General features: G+C 40.4%; 1 protein-coding gene across 1 annotated transcript; it reads left to right on the plus strand.

Moving 5' to 3' along the window:
- The first annotated feature begins 4518 nt into the window (after nucleotides 1-4518).
- On the plus strand, nucleotides 4519-14152 carry LOC149285384 (sodium-coupled neutral amino acid transporter 3-like). The gene is made up of 15 exons (XM_089495333.1): nucleotides 4519-4607; nucleotides 5032-5110; nucleotides 5335-5450; nucleotides 6932-7005; nucleotides 7189-7281; nucleotides 7530-7611; nucleotides 9856-9938; nucleotides 10451-10509; nucleotides 11010-11186; nucleotides 11820-11899; nucleotides 12082-12182; nucleotides 13045-13169; nucleotides 13458-13602; nucleotides 13807-13910; nucleotides 14048-14152. The coding sequence occupies exons 1-15, from the start codon at nucleotides 4519-4521 to the stop codon at nucleotides 14150-14152; spliced, it is 1512 nt and encodes a 503-aa protein (XP_089351459.1).
- The last annotated feature ends 6680 nt before the right edge of the window (nucleotides 14153-20832 follow it).

Genomic DNA, 20832 nt, shown 5'->3' on the forward strand with positions numbered 1-20832 from the left:
TTTAAAAAATCCAACCGGTTTGAAAAAGAAAACAGCACGATATTTTCCAAACGAATTTTTAATCTGATGCTAGTAATATAAGAATGCTGGAAGTACCTCTTTACACTTTGTATTTTGCCAACATTAGATTATTTAGAAAGTTGTCATGACTTCAGGTTAGTTGTGTTATTTAATGTAAATATTTGTGTGATTTTCTTGACAGTTCAACTTTGAGACGAGCTATGGGTGTTCTGATCAAAGTTACTACAGATTTGGTTAGGAGATCAAATGGCTTATTTAATAATACTGACTTATAAATATTAAAGAGCTCAGATTAACATTTAAATCTTTAAAGTATTTTAAAAATGCATACTGCACGCGTATAATAGAAATGCCAAGTCTGCATCCCATTCTAAATGACAGCATGACTTCTTTTATAGCTGAGACTTCGGAGAGTAACGCGTTTGTGGTACAGGTACAGGAACACAAAGAAAGTCAGGTGATATAGCGTCACACATTGCTGGCCAGCTCGATGACGCCTGGTTTTCCAGATTCAGGAGGATTTTTGATCAGATAATTTGGCTCCTCTTGGCAAACAGAAACAAGAGGTCTTAGGGGTGGAGAGGGTCAGGCTAAGTTCAGGGGCCCATGTTTCACAATCCCAAACTATTTTGTCATTCTCTGGGACACTGCGTTCTCATGTTGACTGTGACATCACTTTTAGGAAGGCTAAATGCCTGCAAAAGAGTGAAGAGATAATTCAGACTACATTTTGAAATATAATGGGTTAGCACACAAATAACAGTTTCTGAACACCGTCAATACAACTCATCCTATAATTCCTTCTATTGGTCCATGTTGCCTGTTTTTTGTATAATCACTGCCTATGAAATCCCATATTTCTTCAAGTGATCTGCATCTAGAACTATTTGTACTGAAATTTGGTGTAGTCTTAGACCTACTCCTACCATTACCAACTACTTATAACGCCATGTCCTGCTCTGTGTTGTAGCATCTTATAACGCCTCCAACTGCTGCTTGTAGTAGTGTCATAAAACTCTTTTCTGTTGACTGCTCCATGCAATGACATATTTAATGGGCCCTCTACAAGCCCACCCCAAAGTGGGCTCCTTCAGGGACCTGAGCGGTCCCTCACAGTGCGCTGATTTGCACCACAGCATCAGATAGGTAGGAAGGAGGAGAAAATGACTGCATTGAACACAATGTTATCTGCTGATTTGTAAAAATAACGTTAGCAGGAACACTACTAAATGGTGTGGCTACTAACATCTTTCATACTTTAGTGGCCAACAGAAACTCTCCCCTTTGCCTGACATTTAACACATCAGTAGGGTCTTATAAAGACTGCTGTTCCAAGTATTAGTGTCTTATAACTCCTACTACACTGTGTATTAAAGTGTTATAATTCCTCCTACTGCATCATCTAGTAACATTTTACAATCCCTGCTATTGCCCCACATGCCCTTTCAATGTAGCTATTCATATTGGTCTGAATTTCCACCCATTCTAACATTGATATTCTAACATTTTTATTACTAAATAACCCTTCAAGTCCAAGTAACAGCTTGTATTACACACACGATTACAGCCAATTACATATGTAATTGCTGTAACTTCTCTTGTCCATATAACTGTATAACTATTGTCTTTGTATTACTTATGGAGTTACTTCCTGCAGTTGCTCCAACATAACAGGCAAGTGCATTGAAGGGGCCCGGTATGTTCATGGCCCTAGCACGCATATAAGACAAATAGTGATATGTTTTTGTTAATCTTGAAAAGAAAATCTGAAATCACTGCTGTGTAAGACCTGTTGCCCCATTTTATCCCATGTAACTCCTCACATTATCCCATAGAGCATTAACACAGTAGAACCCCAGCATGCCTTCCATTACACACTGGTAGGCTTTAGGGGTTGCCCAGTATAATGTGCCATAGGCCCGGGAATTTCCATTTATCAACTGCCTTCTGGTAAATAGCAAAATCAGAATACTAAATCAGACAAAAGTGGGCTAAGAGTGGAGGGGCAAACAGAGAACCTTTATCACCCACAGAAATCCTTCATCAGATGCAGTTGACATAGCAATAAATATTACTTACACTTAAATGTGTATAAGCTTGTTAGGCTTGGAGACACAAGTTCACCGGTGAGACTACTTCGCATAATATGAGTCAACCTAATTTAAAACCTTAAATAAGGAAGGAGCTGAGTATGGGTTCCTGCCATTTCTCATTATAGATGTCCTAACATTGCTGTTTACATGTATTTGTATATTTGGAGAAGCCTGTATATACCAGTGTAACCAAGAACTGTGTGTAGCCAACAAGAGATCATCAAGATGCACAATCTATCTTTTTGATTTCATAGTGAACCATAAACCCAATTCTTAGTGATGCCATTAAAAAATACTTTTTACAATGTGGGCTACACAGTCAGTTACCTATACATTTTTAAGCATACATATTACTGACATTGAAAAACTATATTGCTGAGCTAGCCATTGAGTTACAAGGTGATGAGTCCTGGGTAAGAACACTATAAAATCTATTGTACAGTAGGCACAAGTGTTTTTCTTTCCATTTTTCTTTTATAGCAGAACAAAGTCTGTTGCTCCCACCTCATTTCACACAAACACACCTAGTTAAGTGTACAAAAAAATATAAACTTGTTTTTCGAAAAAAATAAATAAATGCAGAGCAATTTTGGTTATTCTAAACTCGAGGTCACAAACCTATCTACACATTACGCACGTAAACACATGGAAATGTACCGCTCTCATTCACCTGTTCACTTCTCCCTCGTTATGGGTGTGTGTGCCTCTCCCTCCCAACCTCTCTTGCGTTTGCACAACTTATCTGTTTATTTTCAGGGAGCAGGAAAGAGCAGGAGGTTCAAAGAGGTTAGATATAAACACACATTGGCGTTAAAGGGACAGGACAAACTTATAAACAGCCGTTAGGGTACTACATGCTTTAGTTGTTTTTAACAATTCTACCCTTGGAAGTTTCTTGTATTAGTATCAATATTGCCTTGTATAATGCATTTCATTGAAAGGGGACATCTCTTGAAGCCACCATAATATGTACAAAATGTTATTAATAGGGGCAGTCGGAGAGGTGTATTTACTGAACTGGGACTTTGCAGAAGACCCCAACATTGCAACTCACATATTTCACTATACATAATGAAGATCCAACGTTCAGTGAGCTTCTCCTGCAAGACAGATTGTGCTAACCTTGCATAACCTGTAGTTAATTTGAGGGGTTAATTATAGTCATCGTGTTGAATTGAGGAATACATTTGACGGATCTTGCAAATATATATCTGAATAATGCAGATAATAATTGGCTCTTCTTAATACACCATGGAACTGGAGAGTTGAAGTGTTCTCTTAGGGGTAGATTTCCAAAGTTCTTGAGAGGAGCAAACTCATTTCTTTTGATTCTTTTCAAATGCTGTATCATAATGTATAGATAGAAAACCAGTACAATGTAGCAGATGTTCTACACCTTTTAACTACCTCCAAAGATAATAAACTCTCATGACATGTCAGCCCTCTATTTAACAGTATTGGTCTCATCTCAGAAACCATCATCCCAGAAGCTGCCGGTGAGATGTTCATCTTTAAGATTGTATTAAAGAAGTTTTGCTCCTCATAGACATCCTAGAAACATGGTCCTTCCTCTGGCACATCGTGATTGAACATGAAATCCTCTTTTTTACTAGAGCTTTTTTTTTTTTTTTAAAAAGAAAGATAAGATGTAGGTTTTTTAAAGAATTTGTTGCCTTGAGTATGTAAACATTTCCATACCTTGACCGAATTGGGTATACTTGCAATATTAACTGTAACAAATGCTCTGGAACGTTAAAAGCTGTTTTCCCCAGGAAATGAGGATATACAGACTTTTACTGATAAAATAATACTTTATAAATATTTGCAAGTTTAGATTATTAAACCCAAACTTGGTTAGCAAAGAAACAGTTTCTTCTTGCATGTATTAGTAAGTTAGGTAATGGAACACTTTTAGGCTTTATGTGTTATTGTTTGTATGGTTCAGATATAGTTGTGTATGAACAAAAGATTATGGATTGACTTTTACTTTTAAGGGGAAGTCCGATGAAAAAAAATATATTTTCCTCCTTGAGTATAAAATACACTGCCTTACACAGTAATGTTGGCCAGCATTGACAAAAGCTTAATGAAACTGATTTTATCTGCAGACCCGTCGGCTGCCATTGTTCTCCGTCACGTGATATTTTGGGTGGCTTTCCCTGCTCAAACACCACAATGAGCTGATTCTTTACGTCAGTTCTAATCAAGTCCTGCTTATGCAAAAAAATCAATTTTTTTCTATAGACTTTCATTAGTCAGAGTGTCAGGCTATCTGAAAAAAATTGTTTGAAGACCCTACATTAACCCTACATTTGACTGTTGTAGTAGGTGCCCCATGCCAATCTGTGGCAGGCAATAATTTGCCTTTTGTGTCTTACAGTGAAGAGAGTCTGACCCCCCCATGATGGAGTTTCCGGCTCAGACAGAGATGGTGAACATGTGCCTCAGTGGAAAACAGGCAGAGGCTTTGGGAACAGAGACCCCGGAGCCAAGGTATACTGCAGAGATTGAATTCTGATGTGTGATATTCTGAATTTTCTGTTTGTTCTTTGTAACTTTATACCACCGCACTTTGTGTATGCTGAGCATATGCATTCTGTTCTGATATTGTATTTTATTTACCTTGTGATCCCTTGCACTTTTTTGTGGCTGTCTGTTCTCTTTAAACCCTCTTTTCTAACTGTCTTATAATTCAATACCTAATTTATATGTCTGCACTATCACCCTGATCCCACATGGCACCATATGCCCAGCTCCCTGTGGTATTGGCTACTGTTCATTATTTCCCCCCTTTGACTCCCTGTAGCTTCCTATTCTTCACAGTCTGTATTTTTTTTTACTTGCGACTGTGTTGCCCTCTGTGGTACCTCTTACCCCATGGCTGCCCATGCCCTGTTCTAATACCCATTTCCCACAGTTTTACTGGAGCTGAGAACCAGGAGCTGGAGGAGTTTCTGCCACATGGACCCGGGAAGGAGAAGCCACGATTTACAGACGTGAGTGAGGGAGTTCGTCATTCCAGGGATCAAGGCTGAGTTCTCATTAAACAGCACTTTGTTATTAGAAATTGCAGACATTTTTAAAGGCAAATATTCCCCAGGTTACAAAGTCCAAGACAAGACCATTAAGCTTGTAAATTCACGATGATGTTGGTGAAGGGTAAAATGAGGGATGAATTGATTCTAATGTGAGATCTGATTGTGGTTTCCTATGTTCACAGTTTGAGGGCAAGACGTCATTTGGCATGTCTGTGTTTAACCTCAGTAATGCCATCATGGGCAGTGGCATCCTGGGACTGGCCTATGCCATGGCTAATACTGGAATACTCCTCTTTCTGTAAGTACCTGGTGATCACTGCTGGTATCATGGTCAAAAATGGAGTGAACAACTCAAATAATAAGCCATTAATTGCAGAAAAAGAGTTGTCTCATATCTGCTCAATTTACAATATGTATCCATTATTCTATTCATGTAATAGGCATATGGTTAACCCTCTCACCCCCTCTTATACAAATGTTTCTTGCCATCATAACTTCTATGAAGTCCCAACCCTATACTATCAATGCAGCTGTCTCACTCTATGTACCCAAAGCACTAATATTTCTCGTCATTATCATCATTTTTTGAAACCTATCTTCCATGACCCACCTGACTACAGAGTTAGCATGTCTGAGGGTTAGGCACATAACAAGTTAATGACTCCACACCTGCTTGTTAACTTCTTACCTAATTAGTTTAACAATTTAAAATTCCATTAGCATTAGGGAAAAACTGTGTATTATGTCAATATTCAGTCATGCTGAACACAGCACCACTAAACCTGTTCCTGGGTTTTATCGCTATAGAAGATCTAAACTACTTGAATTGATATATTAATAAACGGTGTACAGAGAGTTACTCTGTAACCTGTGTCCCAGTAACATTGGGCATTGTGCCTACAAGAGAGAAACAGGTTCTGTAAGAGATATCTTTTGCCAGTCTGGACTGGGGATGCTGGCAGGAACACTCGTAATTATGTGGTGTGGAGGGGTAGAATGTGGTGGAGTAGGTTAGGAGGGAACCTTGCACTAAATCAGAGTATAGTCAGTGGCTAACCTCAGCAGGCAGAGTGTGGCACAGATTATTCATACAGCGTAGGGATTAATGGTTTGTATGCTAAGCACGCTGCTGGGCAGGACGAGAGGGGTTGGCATTCCCATAAGTGGGATAAATTATAACCAGAGGAGAGGTGTGAGTTGCAGCTCTCCCAGTCACCAAATGGGAAGGAGGCGGTGAAAAGAGAATAATACATAGAGGAGGAAGCAGTATTCTCACAGGGTGAATAGGGGGCGTGGGCAAAGGGACAGGCACTGTTGGTTTTTTTTATACGTATGTCTGTGATATATCACATCTGGTTTGTAAACTAGCTTGGCTGAGAGTTGCTCTTACAGTCTCCTCCTTTTAGACCCAGCTGCAGCTGTTCTCATGGCTCAGGGACACTACACATGGTGTAAATTGCTGTGGTGAACACAGCTCGGTGTGATACATGTGCATGTCTTGCATGCCGTGTTCATGACTTATGTATATGTGTGCCTGCATATACAGCCAATGTACTATTATTGTGCTATTAAATCAAAATTTCGGTGGGGATATGATTAAAGCATAATATCTCTTTAACACATTATTTTATAGAATACAACTGCTATACAACCAGAAAAAAAGGCCAACTATGTAACTTGGGATTTGTAGCGCACAGCTACATCATTCCTTGCGTAGATTTATTGGCTTGGTATTCGGTATCGTAGATGCTGCCACTGATGTGTCTATCACTTTTGCAGATTTCTGCTGACTGGTGTGGCTTTGCTATCCAGTTATTCCATCCACTTACTACTGATATCATCAGGAATTGTAGGTTAGTAAAATTATTTGTTAGTCATTTATCTGGGTCATTTAGAGGCAGAGACTCCATATCTTTCTTCCATATGTATCACTGAGCCACTACCCAAATTCAATACCTGTTTTGTACCTGGGAATGACTCCATAATCCCATTTCATAGTATTCTATATTGTGATTGACATATTGTATCACACTTAGGTATTCGTGCCTATGAGCAGCTTGGTTACAAAGCTTTTGGAACCCCCGGAAAACTGGCTGCTGCCATTGCCATCACCCTACAGAACATTGGAGGTGAGAGTTACATCCAGATGAACCAAAAGAGCATCACTATTGAACATAAAAAAAATTGATTTAAGAACCTAGGTTGCCTAGAAAAATAAAACATTTTTTTAATTAACTGTATCAGCTGGTAGTCAGGCATCCTATTGAAGGTGCCTAGCCTTAGGCAATTACCTAAAGCAGCCAGTCCCACTGGTTACCTTAGTATCATAATTGTGGTTCTTCCTATAACCCTTTTGTCTGATATTTTTACCCTACAGCCATGTCCAGTTATCTGTACATTGTAAAGTCTGAGCTGCCTCTCGTCATCCAGACATTCCTCAACCTTAATGAGAAAACATCGTAAGTTATATGAAATCTCCTCCTTTGTCTCTACTGTGTGTTCCATGATAATTTCCTCTATTACATAGTTGACAATGTTAAAGCAAGATCCCTGTGAGCAATTTTATGACAATTTCCACTGTGCTGCTTCTTGTCTGCAACTCCTGGCAGGACTTATCCGCAAAAATCGCAAACGTTACATGGAGATGGCAGGAAGTGTACGGCACGACAATGCCACATAAAACCTTTGTCGGAGATGAACAGGCAGCCTTTTGTCCGTGTGCTGAAGTTTTAATAGTGATCTAGTGCCATCCCGAATTTTAAATGAATAAAACGGCAAAAAAAAAAAATATAATATAAATAATAAAGTTATAAAACAAAGGAAAAAAATGTAAACTAAAAATGTTATCCCTTCTGCCTCCACTAAGCAGCTGCCATCCTACTAAGACAGAGCTAAGAACTGTTCAGTTCAGTTGCTAGAACTGCATCTTGACTGCAGTCTGTTCTGTATAGCTCGGCATGTAAATTGAATGCATGTATGATTGGAAATAACCCACTACCCCACTTAGTTTACAGATTATACCTGGACTACAACATTTACCATTTAATTGATTGATTAATATATATCTCAGCCCGCATTGTCACGGGCTGAGATATATATATATATACCCACAAAGTCATGTATGGGTTTACTTATAAAGCTTATATTCTTTCTACTCCTTTTGTCATTTTTTTTCACTAATCATGCCGTATAATGCACAAACACTATGTGTTCACAGCTCAGTAGTAGGGTGTCAGCTTCCTGGGGTAATATTCCAATGGTTTGACCACCTTTAATAAGCAGCAACGTAGACTTGCCCACCTTTCCCCTCTTAAATGAGTCCATTTTGCTGATTCGTGGGCTGCCCTGTGTTCTGACACCTTTCTCAGGCTCTGAGAATACTGACATACAGAGATCTTTCTGCTATAAACAGAGCCTGTCTCCTGTTCACCCTCCTCCCCAAACATAAACAGCCCCCAGCACGTCCGCCTGTTCTCAAAGGCTCCCTTATTGGAAGTGACGCGGGGCTCTGACCTGAAACTCTCTCTCCACTCTTCTTCTCCTTCTCTAACATTCTCCATTCAGTGTTGTCTTCGCTCTCTACATTTTCAGACTAGTCTCTTTCTCCATGCCCTGACTGTCCCCTTTTATTTATTTTTTCCTGTTCTCTACTGCTAATCTCTTTCTCACAATTCCTGGGACTTTATCACATTCTCATTATCACTAGGCCACTTTATGAAAAAGAGAACAACAATATTGTATCAGCAAACAAATGCACAAGACAGCCTGCATTCTTACACTCTCTCTCTCTCTCTCTCTGCTGCCCTTTAATATCTCTTTTTTTCCTGAATGATGCTTCTCTTTTCCAACTATTTATCTCCCTAACCCCAATGTCTTCTCCTTTTTTCTTCACCCTCTACATTTTGTATTTTTCTACTGTATTCTATTTATGTTTCTCTGTCCCTGGGGAGTCTAATATTTTGCAGCGATTAACCCGTTCATGTCTCTGTCCCTCCCCATCAACACTGTGTTTTCTCTAATTCATTCTCCCAACCCCCTACTCATTTGAGTTTTTCTATTTCTCTGCATTGGCCTTACACTATACATTTGTATCCCTTACTCATTCCACCAGCCCTCCTAAAACCACTGTTCCATGCTTATATATGACTGTTTCTGCCTCTCTTATACCCAGACTCCTATGTCTCCTTTTTGAGAAATAGCTGGGCCTTCCAGCACTGTACTAACTCACTGCACCTAAAAATAACGCAGCACGAGGCAAGGAGGCAGTGGAAAAAAACAGCAAGCCTGGAAGGAACTTGTGGAGGGTGGGTGAAGTGGGCCGGTTGACATACATCCCACTGGCGCCTCCTCTTTACCTTTTCACTGACTGTAGCCCACCACCATAGAGAACGTAATGTTCATAGCAATTCCACCACTGATATTAACAAACTAGTCAAACCGATACCCCATTTTCATCAAATGCCCCTTCCTTACCCTAACAATCCAGTGCCGAAACCGTAGCCACGTAATGTCCTATCCCAGTATAGTTAACATATAAACCTGCTTTCATAATGTCTGTCCCCTTGGTATTGTCACAACAAGCACTCCTACTCTGGTCCTGTTGCAGCGCGTGCCTGCAGCTTGACCTCTTTCATTTTGTGAAACAGCAGGAGTCCTCTCTGCCACCGTCTCCAGCACACAACTTAACAGTGACTTTCTTCTAGGGACTGGTACATGAATGGGAATTATCTAGTGATAATGGTGTCTGTATGCGTAATCCTTCCACTGGCATTGATGAAACAACTCGGTGAGTGTAACAGCTGTTTCAAAAGGAGAATGTATTATAACGTTATCATGAATTCTTGGAACCCAAGTAGACTAGATTAGATTTTTTTTATTTGACCGTATGGATTGTACACTGATTACTACAATACCCACAATTCATTTCAAGCATGCAACAAAACAAATAACATTTTGTGTAATTGGCAATTAGCTGTATGTCTTGGAGCTTCGATTTGGAGTTCTGGTCTAGAATATACTGCAGATAGACAGTGACAGTGATGCATCTTAATTTAGGAGCCTCAGAACCTACATTGGCTTGCTTGAAATTGTAGGTTCAGGGTTTACAGTCACATAACACGTTGTCAGTGTATACACCGCATTCTGGGTGTTTTGATTAGCGAAGCTCACCTTACCTCTGTAGGCCTTATGTAATCAGTAGGTAGCACTATGGTTATTGGAGCAGCAGCTTCCATAATTCACAGCAAGCTTTGGTGGAGTTGTAGTGCCGTCTGTTTTAAGTGTCTGTTCTCTCCACAGGATACCTGGGATATGCAAGTGGATTCTCCCTCAGCTGTATGTTGTTCTTTCTGTGTTCAGTGAGTGTCACCTATGTTTCACCTCTGGATTCACCCTTTATAACCTGCTGCCTGAATCAATGTTTCCTTGAACCCTGTGCCATGTAGCTGATGTTCTCTCTTTGGAGTTAGATACATGTTAGCGTTCTGTCTCTCTTTTCTCCTTCTGAAACCTACCTCATAACATCTCTGTGTACAGAGCAACTAATGCATGTACCCCACTAGCCTACATTCTCTATTCATCTGAATACTCCTGTCCTTAAAGTCCATCTTTTCCACTGTTTACCAAGTTCACCCTTTCTCCTTATCTCCTCCCGCTTTCAAATTAGTATTTTAAGTTAAGAATGGTCCTCAGGCAGAACTGGAGAGCTTCATTGTAGATTCTAATAAAAAACAGGTCTGCATGGACAGCTGAATATTTTGCAAATGAAGAAGACACTCTTGAGAGGACAAGCCTCATTAAAAAGTCTTTATGGCCAGCTTGTCTTGTTCTCTGTGCCCATCTTACATCTGTTTTTCAGGTAATATACAAGAAATTCCAGATCCCTTGCCCTGTGCCATGGAGTAACATGAACTACACTATGGCTGACAACATGACCTTGTTGACGGCTGGCTTGACCTATCAGAATGGACAGAGCCACGAGGCAGAGATTGAATCTACAGAATGTTCACCAAAGATGTTCACAATAAACTCCCAGGTAAGAAAGATGTTCCAATACACAAAGAGTCATGCCCATACCTTACAATTCTGATATGTTACATTTTACACAGTAGGATATATTCCATAAATAAAATAATTATAACACATTGCTAAACTGTTACTTTGACAGGTTGTCCTTTTATGTCTGCATATTATATTTCCCCTCCTTTGGTTTTCCCCTCTTTTGCTCCATCTATTTGCTTTTCTTAAATCTCTCCACATTTTCTTTATCTTGCTGGCCCATTACCTACATACATACCTGGGAACCTAAAATGAGCTCACCCTGAAACTTTTGAATTATTAAGCCTTTAATAGCCCATCGTAAAGATTCTACGTAGTGACTCTCCAAATGTGTTACCCAAATGGCTGTAGTACCCGTCCTCATGGAAACCTTGACATTATTTAAAGGATACACTTAATTGATTTACGTGCATTCAGACAGGGATAATAAGTCCTAGTAGTGTTAAATAGGAAGGAGTCAGCTCCAGACAATGTAACCCCGAGAATCTGCCTCTTTATCCTGAGACCATGAGAATGGGGCAACACTGGGCGTTCTCAGGTATGCTTACATCTCCCCCTTTTGTCCCATGTCCATATATTCAATGCTTTTTTTTTCTCATTCTTTATGCAGACAGCATATACAATTCCCATTATGGCTTTTGCCTTTGTTTGCCATCCAGAGGTCCTTCCCATATACACTGAGCTAAAAGAGTAAGTACAAACTTTATTCAGCAGTGAGGAAATTGACTGATGTTATCTTGATTAATAGGACTGGTTTGTGCAGTGTGGGATTAGCTAATAGGAAAAATGGATATAGTTGTTATTGTGGTTTTATGCAATCCTTTGTATGAAATATTTGACACGGGAAGGGGTTAATCCACTGCTTCTTCCAGTGCAACCAAAAAGAAGATGCAACGTGTGTCAAACATCTCCATCGCTGTCATGTACTGCATGTATTTCCTGGCTGCGCTCTTTGGATACCTCACTTTTCATGGTACGTTTCGGGTTGTGTATTAATGTTCCAGAAACGGGAGCTCACGAGTAGTTAGCATTATTCTGAATTGTGTCATATAAGGCCATTGGTGCATAGATAGAAGATAGACGGAAGCATGGACTTACCTCCCTAGCTTCCAGGAGGAGAAGCGCGGCCGGGCGAGCTGCATCAAACACAGCCTGAGGCTTTACGAGGAACTGCGTGTATGTTAGTGTATGCATGCGTGTGCCTGTGTATGTTAGTGTGTGTTAGAATGGGTGTATGTATATCTTGGTATGTTAGTGTGTAAACATGTGTCTTTGGGAATGTTAGTGAAAGTGTGTTTGGGTATGTTAGTGTGTGTGCCTGTATGTTAGTGTGTTTGGGTATTTTAGTGTATGAATTTGTGTCTTTGGGTATGTTAGTACATGTGTGTCTGTTTGTGAGTGTGTGTATGTGTGTATATATATATATATATATATATATATATATATATATACACTCGCCTTGTGTCGATGCCATGGGGGCAATGTTCTCTAGATTTAGATTATTCCTTCCCATGAATGATGGAAATACTATTCCTAGTTAAGCAACTGATCTGTTCTGGCTGCATTTTTTAGGGTAGGAAGGAAAAATTGACACGTCAAGAAAAATATTTCATCACTGTGCTAGTTCTGCCAGCTTTAGCCACATACCTTGGCTTTCATGAGGAAAAAATGATTTTCAGCTAAATATCTCAGATGCCCCGATTGTAAAAACAAAAAAGCACAAGGTAGTTTTAATAAATTAATTTAATTTAAGCTTAAAACTGTGATGGGTTGACATCATTCCTTTTTACCACTCCTATCACTCACTATTATTTCCATTTTGTTTTTCTCCACAGGCCACGTGGAGTCAGAGCTCCTGCACACGTACAGCTACGTGGATCCCTTTGACATCCTGATTCTCTGTGTGCGAGTGGCTGTACTCACAGCCGTCACACTCACAGTGCCCATCGTACTTTTCCCGGTATGAATGCTGACCTCTGCTACAGCTCTAGTATATAAAATACCATGGGATGTGATCAAAGTAGATTGGCCACTATTCCCAGAACCCATGTTTTACAGTAAAATCTATGTAACGCCACTTTAAGTTTATTTGCTATTCTTTTGATAATTGTGCCATGTGCATGCCATGCAGAGGGCAAAGAGACACCTACTGTAAGACTAATACCTCTGAACTAATGTTGCTGCATGTCATGTGAATGGTTCCTTTATCGATGGGCTTCATGGTAATCTCATTACTGTTTTTCATTAGGTGCGCCGTGCCATCCATCACATGCTCTTCCAAAACAAGGAGTTCAGCTGGGTCAGACACACGCTTATTGCCATTCTGCTGCTCACATTAATTAATCTGCTCGTTATCTTTGCTCCAAACATCCTAGGAATCTTTGGGATTATAGGTAAGAATGTACTTCCGCTATGGTTAGTTTGGCACCTCCTATTGCCTGTCTAATCCTTCACCGGGTTTCCCCCTACCTTGATTGTATTATCCCTGCCAGTCTCACCTTTGCTAACTGCAATGTTTGTACCTGCTTAGCTTCTGTCCTTCTCTCCCTTTCTTATGTAGCCCCAAAACTTTAACTTACTAAGTGTCCCCATTCCAGGTGCTACATCTGCTCCGTGCTTGATCTTCATATTCCCAGCCATCTTCTACATTAGGATCATGCCCAAGGATCGAGAGCCTATGAAGTCCACACCAAAGATATTGGTATGTCCGTTAATATGTTTGCTCATCAATTTCCTTCTACAGAAATACCCTCTTTTGTCCTTTGCCCACTTGATAGCACTTCCTATCCTCTGGCAAAGCCCTACAACGTCCCTAATTATTTACCTTTTGTCTTACAGGCTGCCTGTTTCGCTGGCTTGGGAGTTCTTTTCATGATCATGAGTCTAAGTTTTATCATCATTGACTGGACAACTGGAAGCAGTAAAAGCAGTGGTAGCCACTAACCCTCACTACCAACACCACCATTCCCCCCATCTTATCTTACCCTGGGACCTCACACTATTAAGTGACTTTGCTGCTGGCACATCACAGTCACAGTTGGCATGTGGGATATTGTTTTTCTTATGTTCCTCTGGAAAGGTGTTACAATTTGGAATTCAGTTGTGTGGCTTTAACACCTGTGCACCTGGTGATGTGGTAATACAGAGGTAACATATTTATTCACCTAATAGAGGAATCAGCATCCCTTATACATTTGCCATCCTGCAATGGGAATGGATGACGCGTTCCCTACTCGTTTTGCAGGAGCTGAGACTAAGAATCAGTAAGAGGGTAATCTGTGTGTCTTCTTCTTTATTGTAACACCTTAAGGTATGTGTGAGGGGTGGTTATTTCAGTGATCTAGCACTTTTTTGTAAACTTGGTTTTCGTGGAAACATGCAGCTTGAGCCAGTAAATATGTAGGACCCGTTCTCCAGAGGTGAATGTTGCATTGTCCTCGCCATATCTGTTCCGCAATTTGCTAAACAGAAGAGATTTCATAAACTAATCTTACAAAAAACAACAGTGAAAGGGTCAATACTGAGCACCTCCTCTTTCAGGCATGTGGGGTGTTCTGCAGAGGGGTAAATATGGATAAATAGTAGACCATTGTAAATCAGGACAGAAGGAGGGAATGAAATGTTTTGGCCACATAGTGTGGGAGAGAAGTGTGAAAGGGAGAAGGGGATCAGATCTCAGATTCAATTAGGGGAAATATCAGAGGCTCATTGTTTGCACAAAGACTTTTAAAAATTAGGAAATCTAAAAGGAGAAGGACTCCTACAGGGGCGGAAAAGCTGGGGTTAAAAGTTAGAGAAGCTGCTGGTGGGCATTTAATGTAGAACAATGCCTGGCAGATATTAAATCAAGTCACGTCCACTGTTGGTGACAGTGTCCTAGCGGGCTTTGTTATTTAACCTCCTTTCGTTTTCAGTGAATCATTGGGACAGCGTGACACAAGCACGCACCTTCTTAACGAAATTCAGCAGAACAAACAAAAAACGTTTTGTCCCATGCAATTTAGATTCTGCACATTACTGCGGAGAAGTATGAGTGCCATTGAGGGGGGGGGGGTAACGTACTAGAGACTGACAAGAGAAGAGGGCCAGGGGCATCTACTTTATGCTAAAATCTGTTAACTTTTAATGGGGGGAAACAGTTCCATTTTGGTAGTTGCAGTGGATTGGTGAAGCACCTTTGAGAAATGAATTTAGTTCCACACACCCCAGCAAAAGACCAATGGGTGTACACAGGATCGCTCCCAGGATTCACAGTGAACAGGATCTCCAGTGACCCCTCCTGTCTCCACTTGCCACCAACAAAACTGGTGGCGGTGTCCACTATGAACTAGGGTCACCTGTATGATGGGACTGGCCACAGGTATACGTGGGAGCATAAATAAATAGTGGGACACGCACACAGCATTCCAATCCAATCAACCAGGTACAATTTATGTTCTGAACCTCCTTTCAAGTTGGTCATTGACCCTTTCACTGCTGTTTTATTTTGACAATCCCACAATGATCTTTTACCTTTAATATGTTTGCGGCTGTCTCTGTCTTGATATAGCTAAGTGGGGAAAATGAGTGAGTTTTCCCACATAACCTTTTCATTGCCAGGAAGAATAGATGTGTCAATTTACCATTCTGAGGTCAGAGATTCTTTAAGGAAATTGTGTATAAGATCACAAACAAACAAAAGGGTTAAATCCCTTGTACTTGACATGACATGGTTCTGGTGGGCTTTAGTGTGGGAGGGGGCACATTATTTTTTGTTTTTCTTCTCCACAGCCCTGCTTCCATTTTCCAAGCTGGGCGCTCGATGACCTCATCACCATGACAATGTTTTAATCCCTAATTTATCTTTTGTGTTATTGTTTTTCACTATTTTTAACTACTTTGTAATAAAAAATATTAGACAGTAAGAACCTCTCCCCACCTTTCTTTCCAAAACAAGGAGAGGGGTGAGAGGGAGGGTATATGATTGTGCAGTTCACTTGTAGAATAAATACTGTTTTAAATTATGATTAATTAGTTATTATTTTGGAGAACTGTTTATATGGGAAAATGAAATAAATATTTACATGTGGTAATTAAAAAAAACATCCTTGGTATTGCATTTGTAACTTTTTTAAGGTTATTTGGGTTATGAGAGCTAATGCTAAACCTGTGGAAAAAATAAAGTTAACCACACAGGGCCCTCTCTACCTAATGTAGGGCCAGATTAATAGCATCATGGGCCTGGTGCTGAGGATTTTGGTGGGCCTTTACAGAATCTTAAATCCTTGGCATCCATGTGTACTGGATAAAGAGAACATCAGAGCTCGGCAGATAGTATAAAATAGAATCTTATGTGATGGGATTGGGAGTACATCACTACACTAAAAAAGTCATCATACACCTGATGCCACAGTTTAGCGTCACTAATCCTTTTTAATAAAATATGCAGATTGAAATAGAGTAAATAACACACTCACTGATTTCTGGGCCTAGAAAGTTTTATCCTCTGAAGTGACTACAAATTCTGGAGGCGTTTTATCTCTGGATTAGTAAAAATTAAATGATTCAATTTATTCCTACTATAAGTAAAGTGCCAGGAAACAGATGACCAACCGGACACACCAGGACAGGCTCTACCACACCGACCCCCAAATACACACACAGGACAGGCTCTGCCACACCGACACCCAAACACACACACCAGGGCAGGCTCTGCCACACCGACACCCAAACATACACACCAGGACCGGCTCTGCCACATCAACACCAAAACATACACACCAGGACAGGCTCTGCCACACTGACACCAAAACATACACACTAGGACAGGCTCTGCCACACCAACACCCAAAAACACACACACCAGCACAAGCTCTGCCACACCGACACCCAAACACACACACCAGGACAGGCTCTGCCACACCGATACCCAAACATACACAACAGGAGCAAGTATGTGTGATTAATGGAATTAATGAGTATTTAAATGTTTGCGAATGAGTGTGTGTGTGATAGCATGGATGTGTAAGGGGGGTGGTGGTAGCATGGCATAGGGAGGCTGTACTCACACTCCTATCATCCCCAGGTTCCAGCATGTACTGGCTGCCTTGGCTTGATAGGAGTGTGATTGCTGTTAGGCAATATAGGGGGTTAAAAGGCATATCATGGGGCAGAGTGGCATATAGAGGGTATAAGGCATTTCTGGGGGCAGAGTGGCAACCCTGGGGGCAGATGTGCATAACTGGGGGGGACAGGTTGGAAAATAAAAAGAAATAAAAAATATATATTTTTCTCAATCATATATTTTATTAAATTTGAAAAAATTGTTTACATGAATTAATATTTACTAGTAAAACTTTTTTTCCTATAGGGTAGTCTTATATTCAGGCTTTTTGTTTTTTTCCTAAATTAATATTTAGATTTTGGGGGGTCGTCTTATAATCAGGGTCATCTTAAAATTGAGCAAATACAGTAATCTCCTCTCGTTACCCTATAACACATTTTATATGTATTTTATATGCTCATAGTATTTAAAGCCCAATATCAGTGCTTTCTGATAGCCTTGTTGAAATCTCAAATCTCAGTTGTAAAGTAATTTTAAAAATAAATACCCAAACAACCCAAACACAGTGAATGCCATTTCAATGAATTTAACAAAATGCAAAGTGAGGGAAGAGAACACAAATCTAATTAAAATCAATATTTGGTATGACCACCCTTTGCCATCAAAACAGCATCAATTCTTCTAGACACATTTGCTCAGTTTTTTTAACAAACTCAACAGGTAAGAAGTAAACTTCTGACAAGACTTCTACAGACAGTAGATTGGTGTACTGAGGTCCCACTGTTTTCTGCCAATGGTGAGCTGATGGTGATGATGAACATCTTCCGATTGCAAAGGAAAATAAGCATGATGTTTCCTTTGCCAACAACAGTCCTCGGCTTCGCCCATTTCTTTGTGCTTCTTCAAAAGACCTTGGACAGAGCATCTGGAAACCCCTGTCTGTCTTGAAGTTTCTGTCTAGGAGAGATCTTGCTGATGGAGTATAACTACCTTGTATCTTGTTGCTGTGCTCAGTCTTGCCATGGTGTATGACTTTAGACATTAAACTGTCTTCAGCAACCTCACCTCATTAGTGTGTAAATGGATGATCATTAGCACCTGTTTGGTATATTTGTTTAATCATACACCTAACTATATGCCTGCAAAATCCCTGACCGCAACTGTACCTAGAAAAATTGATGCTGTTGTGAAGGGAAAGGATGATCACACTACAGCAGTCACCGTATACAGAATTGGCATACAAGTTAACCATCTGCATTCAAATCGCTATCTTTGATGCCTGGTTTATTGGGTTGTCCTGTAAAAATGGGGTTGGGAAGATAGTCCAGGAGCCAGTCATTTGCCCGCTACAAAAATGCCAAGGAAAGCAACTGCTCAGAAAAACAGCCGGTTTAAAAGGAAAGTGTTTACCACAACCAAATTCTTTGCTTCAAATTTGTCAATCAGTATTTAGTAGGGACACAATATGTATATAGGTTGAACTTGATGGACTTTGGTCTTTTTTCAACCTTATGAACTATGTTACTATGTAGTGTAAAAGCTGACCTCATGGGAGCCAAGAGAGAGGCAGCAGCAGTTGACAGAGCCAGTATTATCTGATTAATTTCCTTTCTTCTTATGCACCGTTAAAACACATATGTGTATCTCCTGTATAGAACGTGATGGGTCGCTTTAAGTGGTAATGCTATTCTTGCAAAGTGTTTCAATGTGTGGTAGTTTCAAAACTGCCCATTCAAGTGACCCTCAAGAATGTGACGTAGACAACCTTTATGTGAGCTCTGGCCGTATTAATAAGATATTTACCTTTTTTTCACTATTAGATTTAAAGAAAAATGGTTACAGGCCAGGCACAAAATGTGCCTTGTCCCCGCTGAGAGGACAGATTTGGAAGAATTTGGCAGAGGACCTTGTGGCTCTTTTTTCCCATAATCCCTATCACTGGCCTCTGTTCTATTCTCCAGCCAAAAGACTTAATTCCATTGACCTGACGCTCTGTCGGAGCCATGCTGCAATGCCTGGCTGTCCCCAAACAGAAGACAAGGGAAACATCCACCCCGTGTTAGCAGAGCTCAACTACCCAATTAATAATTAATTTGCAAGGGGCGCCTACCAAACGAAAAATTGGCTCTTGCGCATAGATCCAACATTGTATGACAAAGTACACACGCACACATAGAAGTGCTACAATACTCCTTTTACTGTTTATTCTCCAGGCAGCATTTAAAGGAGAAACGTCCCACTCCAGATTATCCTACTTTTTTTCTTTCTCCAATGCCCGAGGTACCTCATGCATCCTTTGTCGATAAAGAAGGTGAACAGTGGTTAGGGACAGTGGAAACCAGGCCCCCAATCTCCTTCTCCTAAATCCATATTCCACACAGTGGGATATGCAACCCCTTCAAGACCAAGGGAGGGCTGAATCTTTTAGCCCCCAATAGAGGGAACTTGAAGCCCTTCAAGGAGGGATGGCAGCAGAGAGGCACAGCCCAACCCCACAGCTGTTATTATCCTTTTCTGCTGCCATTTTGTGATCACAACATAATTTAAATTGCTGCTTCATCCTAATGTATTTGTGATAATAGCTTTAACAATGAACTGAAGTTACACAAAGCATATTACAAGTTACTTCTTAGGATGCAAGTATAAAGCAATCTGCATTGATAGATGATAATGAAGTAGAATTTGCATGAAATAGCCCAACAATGCATGCGGTGGGTGTCGGGCAGGGGTAAGGGTGAGTGATGGAGTGACTATGTTTTAGCGTTTGTGTTTCAGAGTGAGTGTGTTATAGGGTAACCCGAAGCGGGAGGGCTCCGAGGAGCCAGACCCTGGCGGTTCCCAGGTATGGTTTATGTGAGTGTGTTAGAGTGAGTGCATGTGTTATAGTTAGTGTGGGTGGGCGTGCTATTTCATTGAGAAGGGGGCACTCAGCTAAACTTGCCCCCCCCCGCGCAAGTAGGTGCTGCCCCTCCCCTGGTGTCAGGAAGAACCTAACATGGAAGAATTTAAATTAATTAAAGATAAGAGTGGCCCCCACAACATTTCAGATGGCCAAACAGGGTGTGGCCTGGAGGACTCTGGGACTCACTAACATTTATAAAATTTTAATTATGTATTTAGAAAAAACATTTTATTTTTTTGCAGTTTAATCTACAGTGTTTTTCATTCACCTTACACGCACATTATTTGGATTTTGAGCTTTTGAAAAGTCTCATACTCATACCATAACTAAAAACTTCTGGGCTCCAAGAAATGAGGGATATTATGTGAGAGAGAATCACACTAGGCCAACTAAGATGTTGTCTGTGGCCATCTAAAGCTAGCTTTTATTTTTAAAATTACTTTACAACTGAGATTTGAGATTTCAACAAGGCTATCAGAAAGCACTGATATTGGGCTTTAAATACTATGAGCATATAAAATACATATAAAATGTGTTATAGGGTAACGAGAGGAGATTATCACTGCTCACTCATGGGATGGAGCAATAACTGATGGCTACTTTCACACATGCTTTAGTATATTACTCCAATTATCTGTAGGGTTGAAAAGTGGATGGATGGATACAGACGCCCTTCAG

The sequence above is a fragment of the Sceloporus occidentalis genome, unplaced genomic scaffold (genome assembly GCF_023333645.1).
Source record: "Sceloporus occidentalis isolate IW3139 unplaced genomic scaffold, rSceOcc1.0.p SCAF_79, whole genome shotgun sequence".
Classification (NCBI taxonomy): Eukaryota; Metazoa; Chordata; class Lepidosauria; order Squamata; family Phrynosomatidae; genus Sceloporus; species Sceloporus occidentalis.

Bases quoted from the DNA above. Each gene is read 5' to 3' on its own strand.
- LOC149285384 (XM_089495333.1), top strand. From the start codon at position 4,519: ATGGAGTTTCCGGCTCAGACAGAGATGGTGAACATGTGCCTCAGTGGA. The intron at 10,510-11,009 runs GTGAGTGTCACC...TCTGTTTTTCAG, and splicing joins TGTTGTTCTTTCTGTGTTCA to GTAATATACAAGAAATTCCA. The intron at 11,900-12,081 runs GTAAGTACAAAC...TGCTTCTTCCAG, and splicing joins ATATACACTGAGCTAAAAGA to TGCAACCAAAAAGAAGATGC.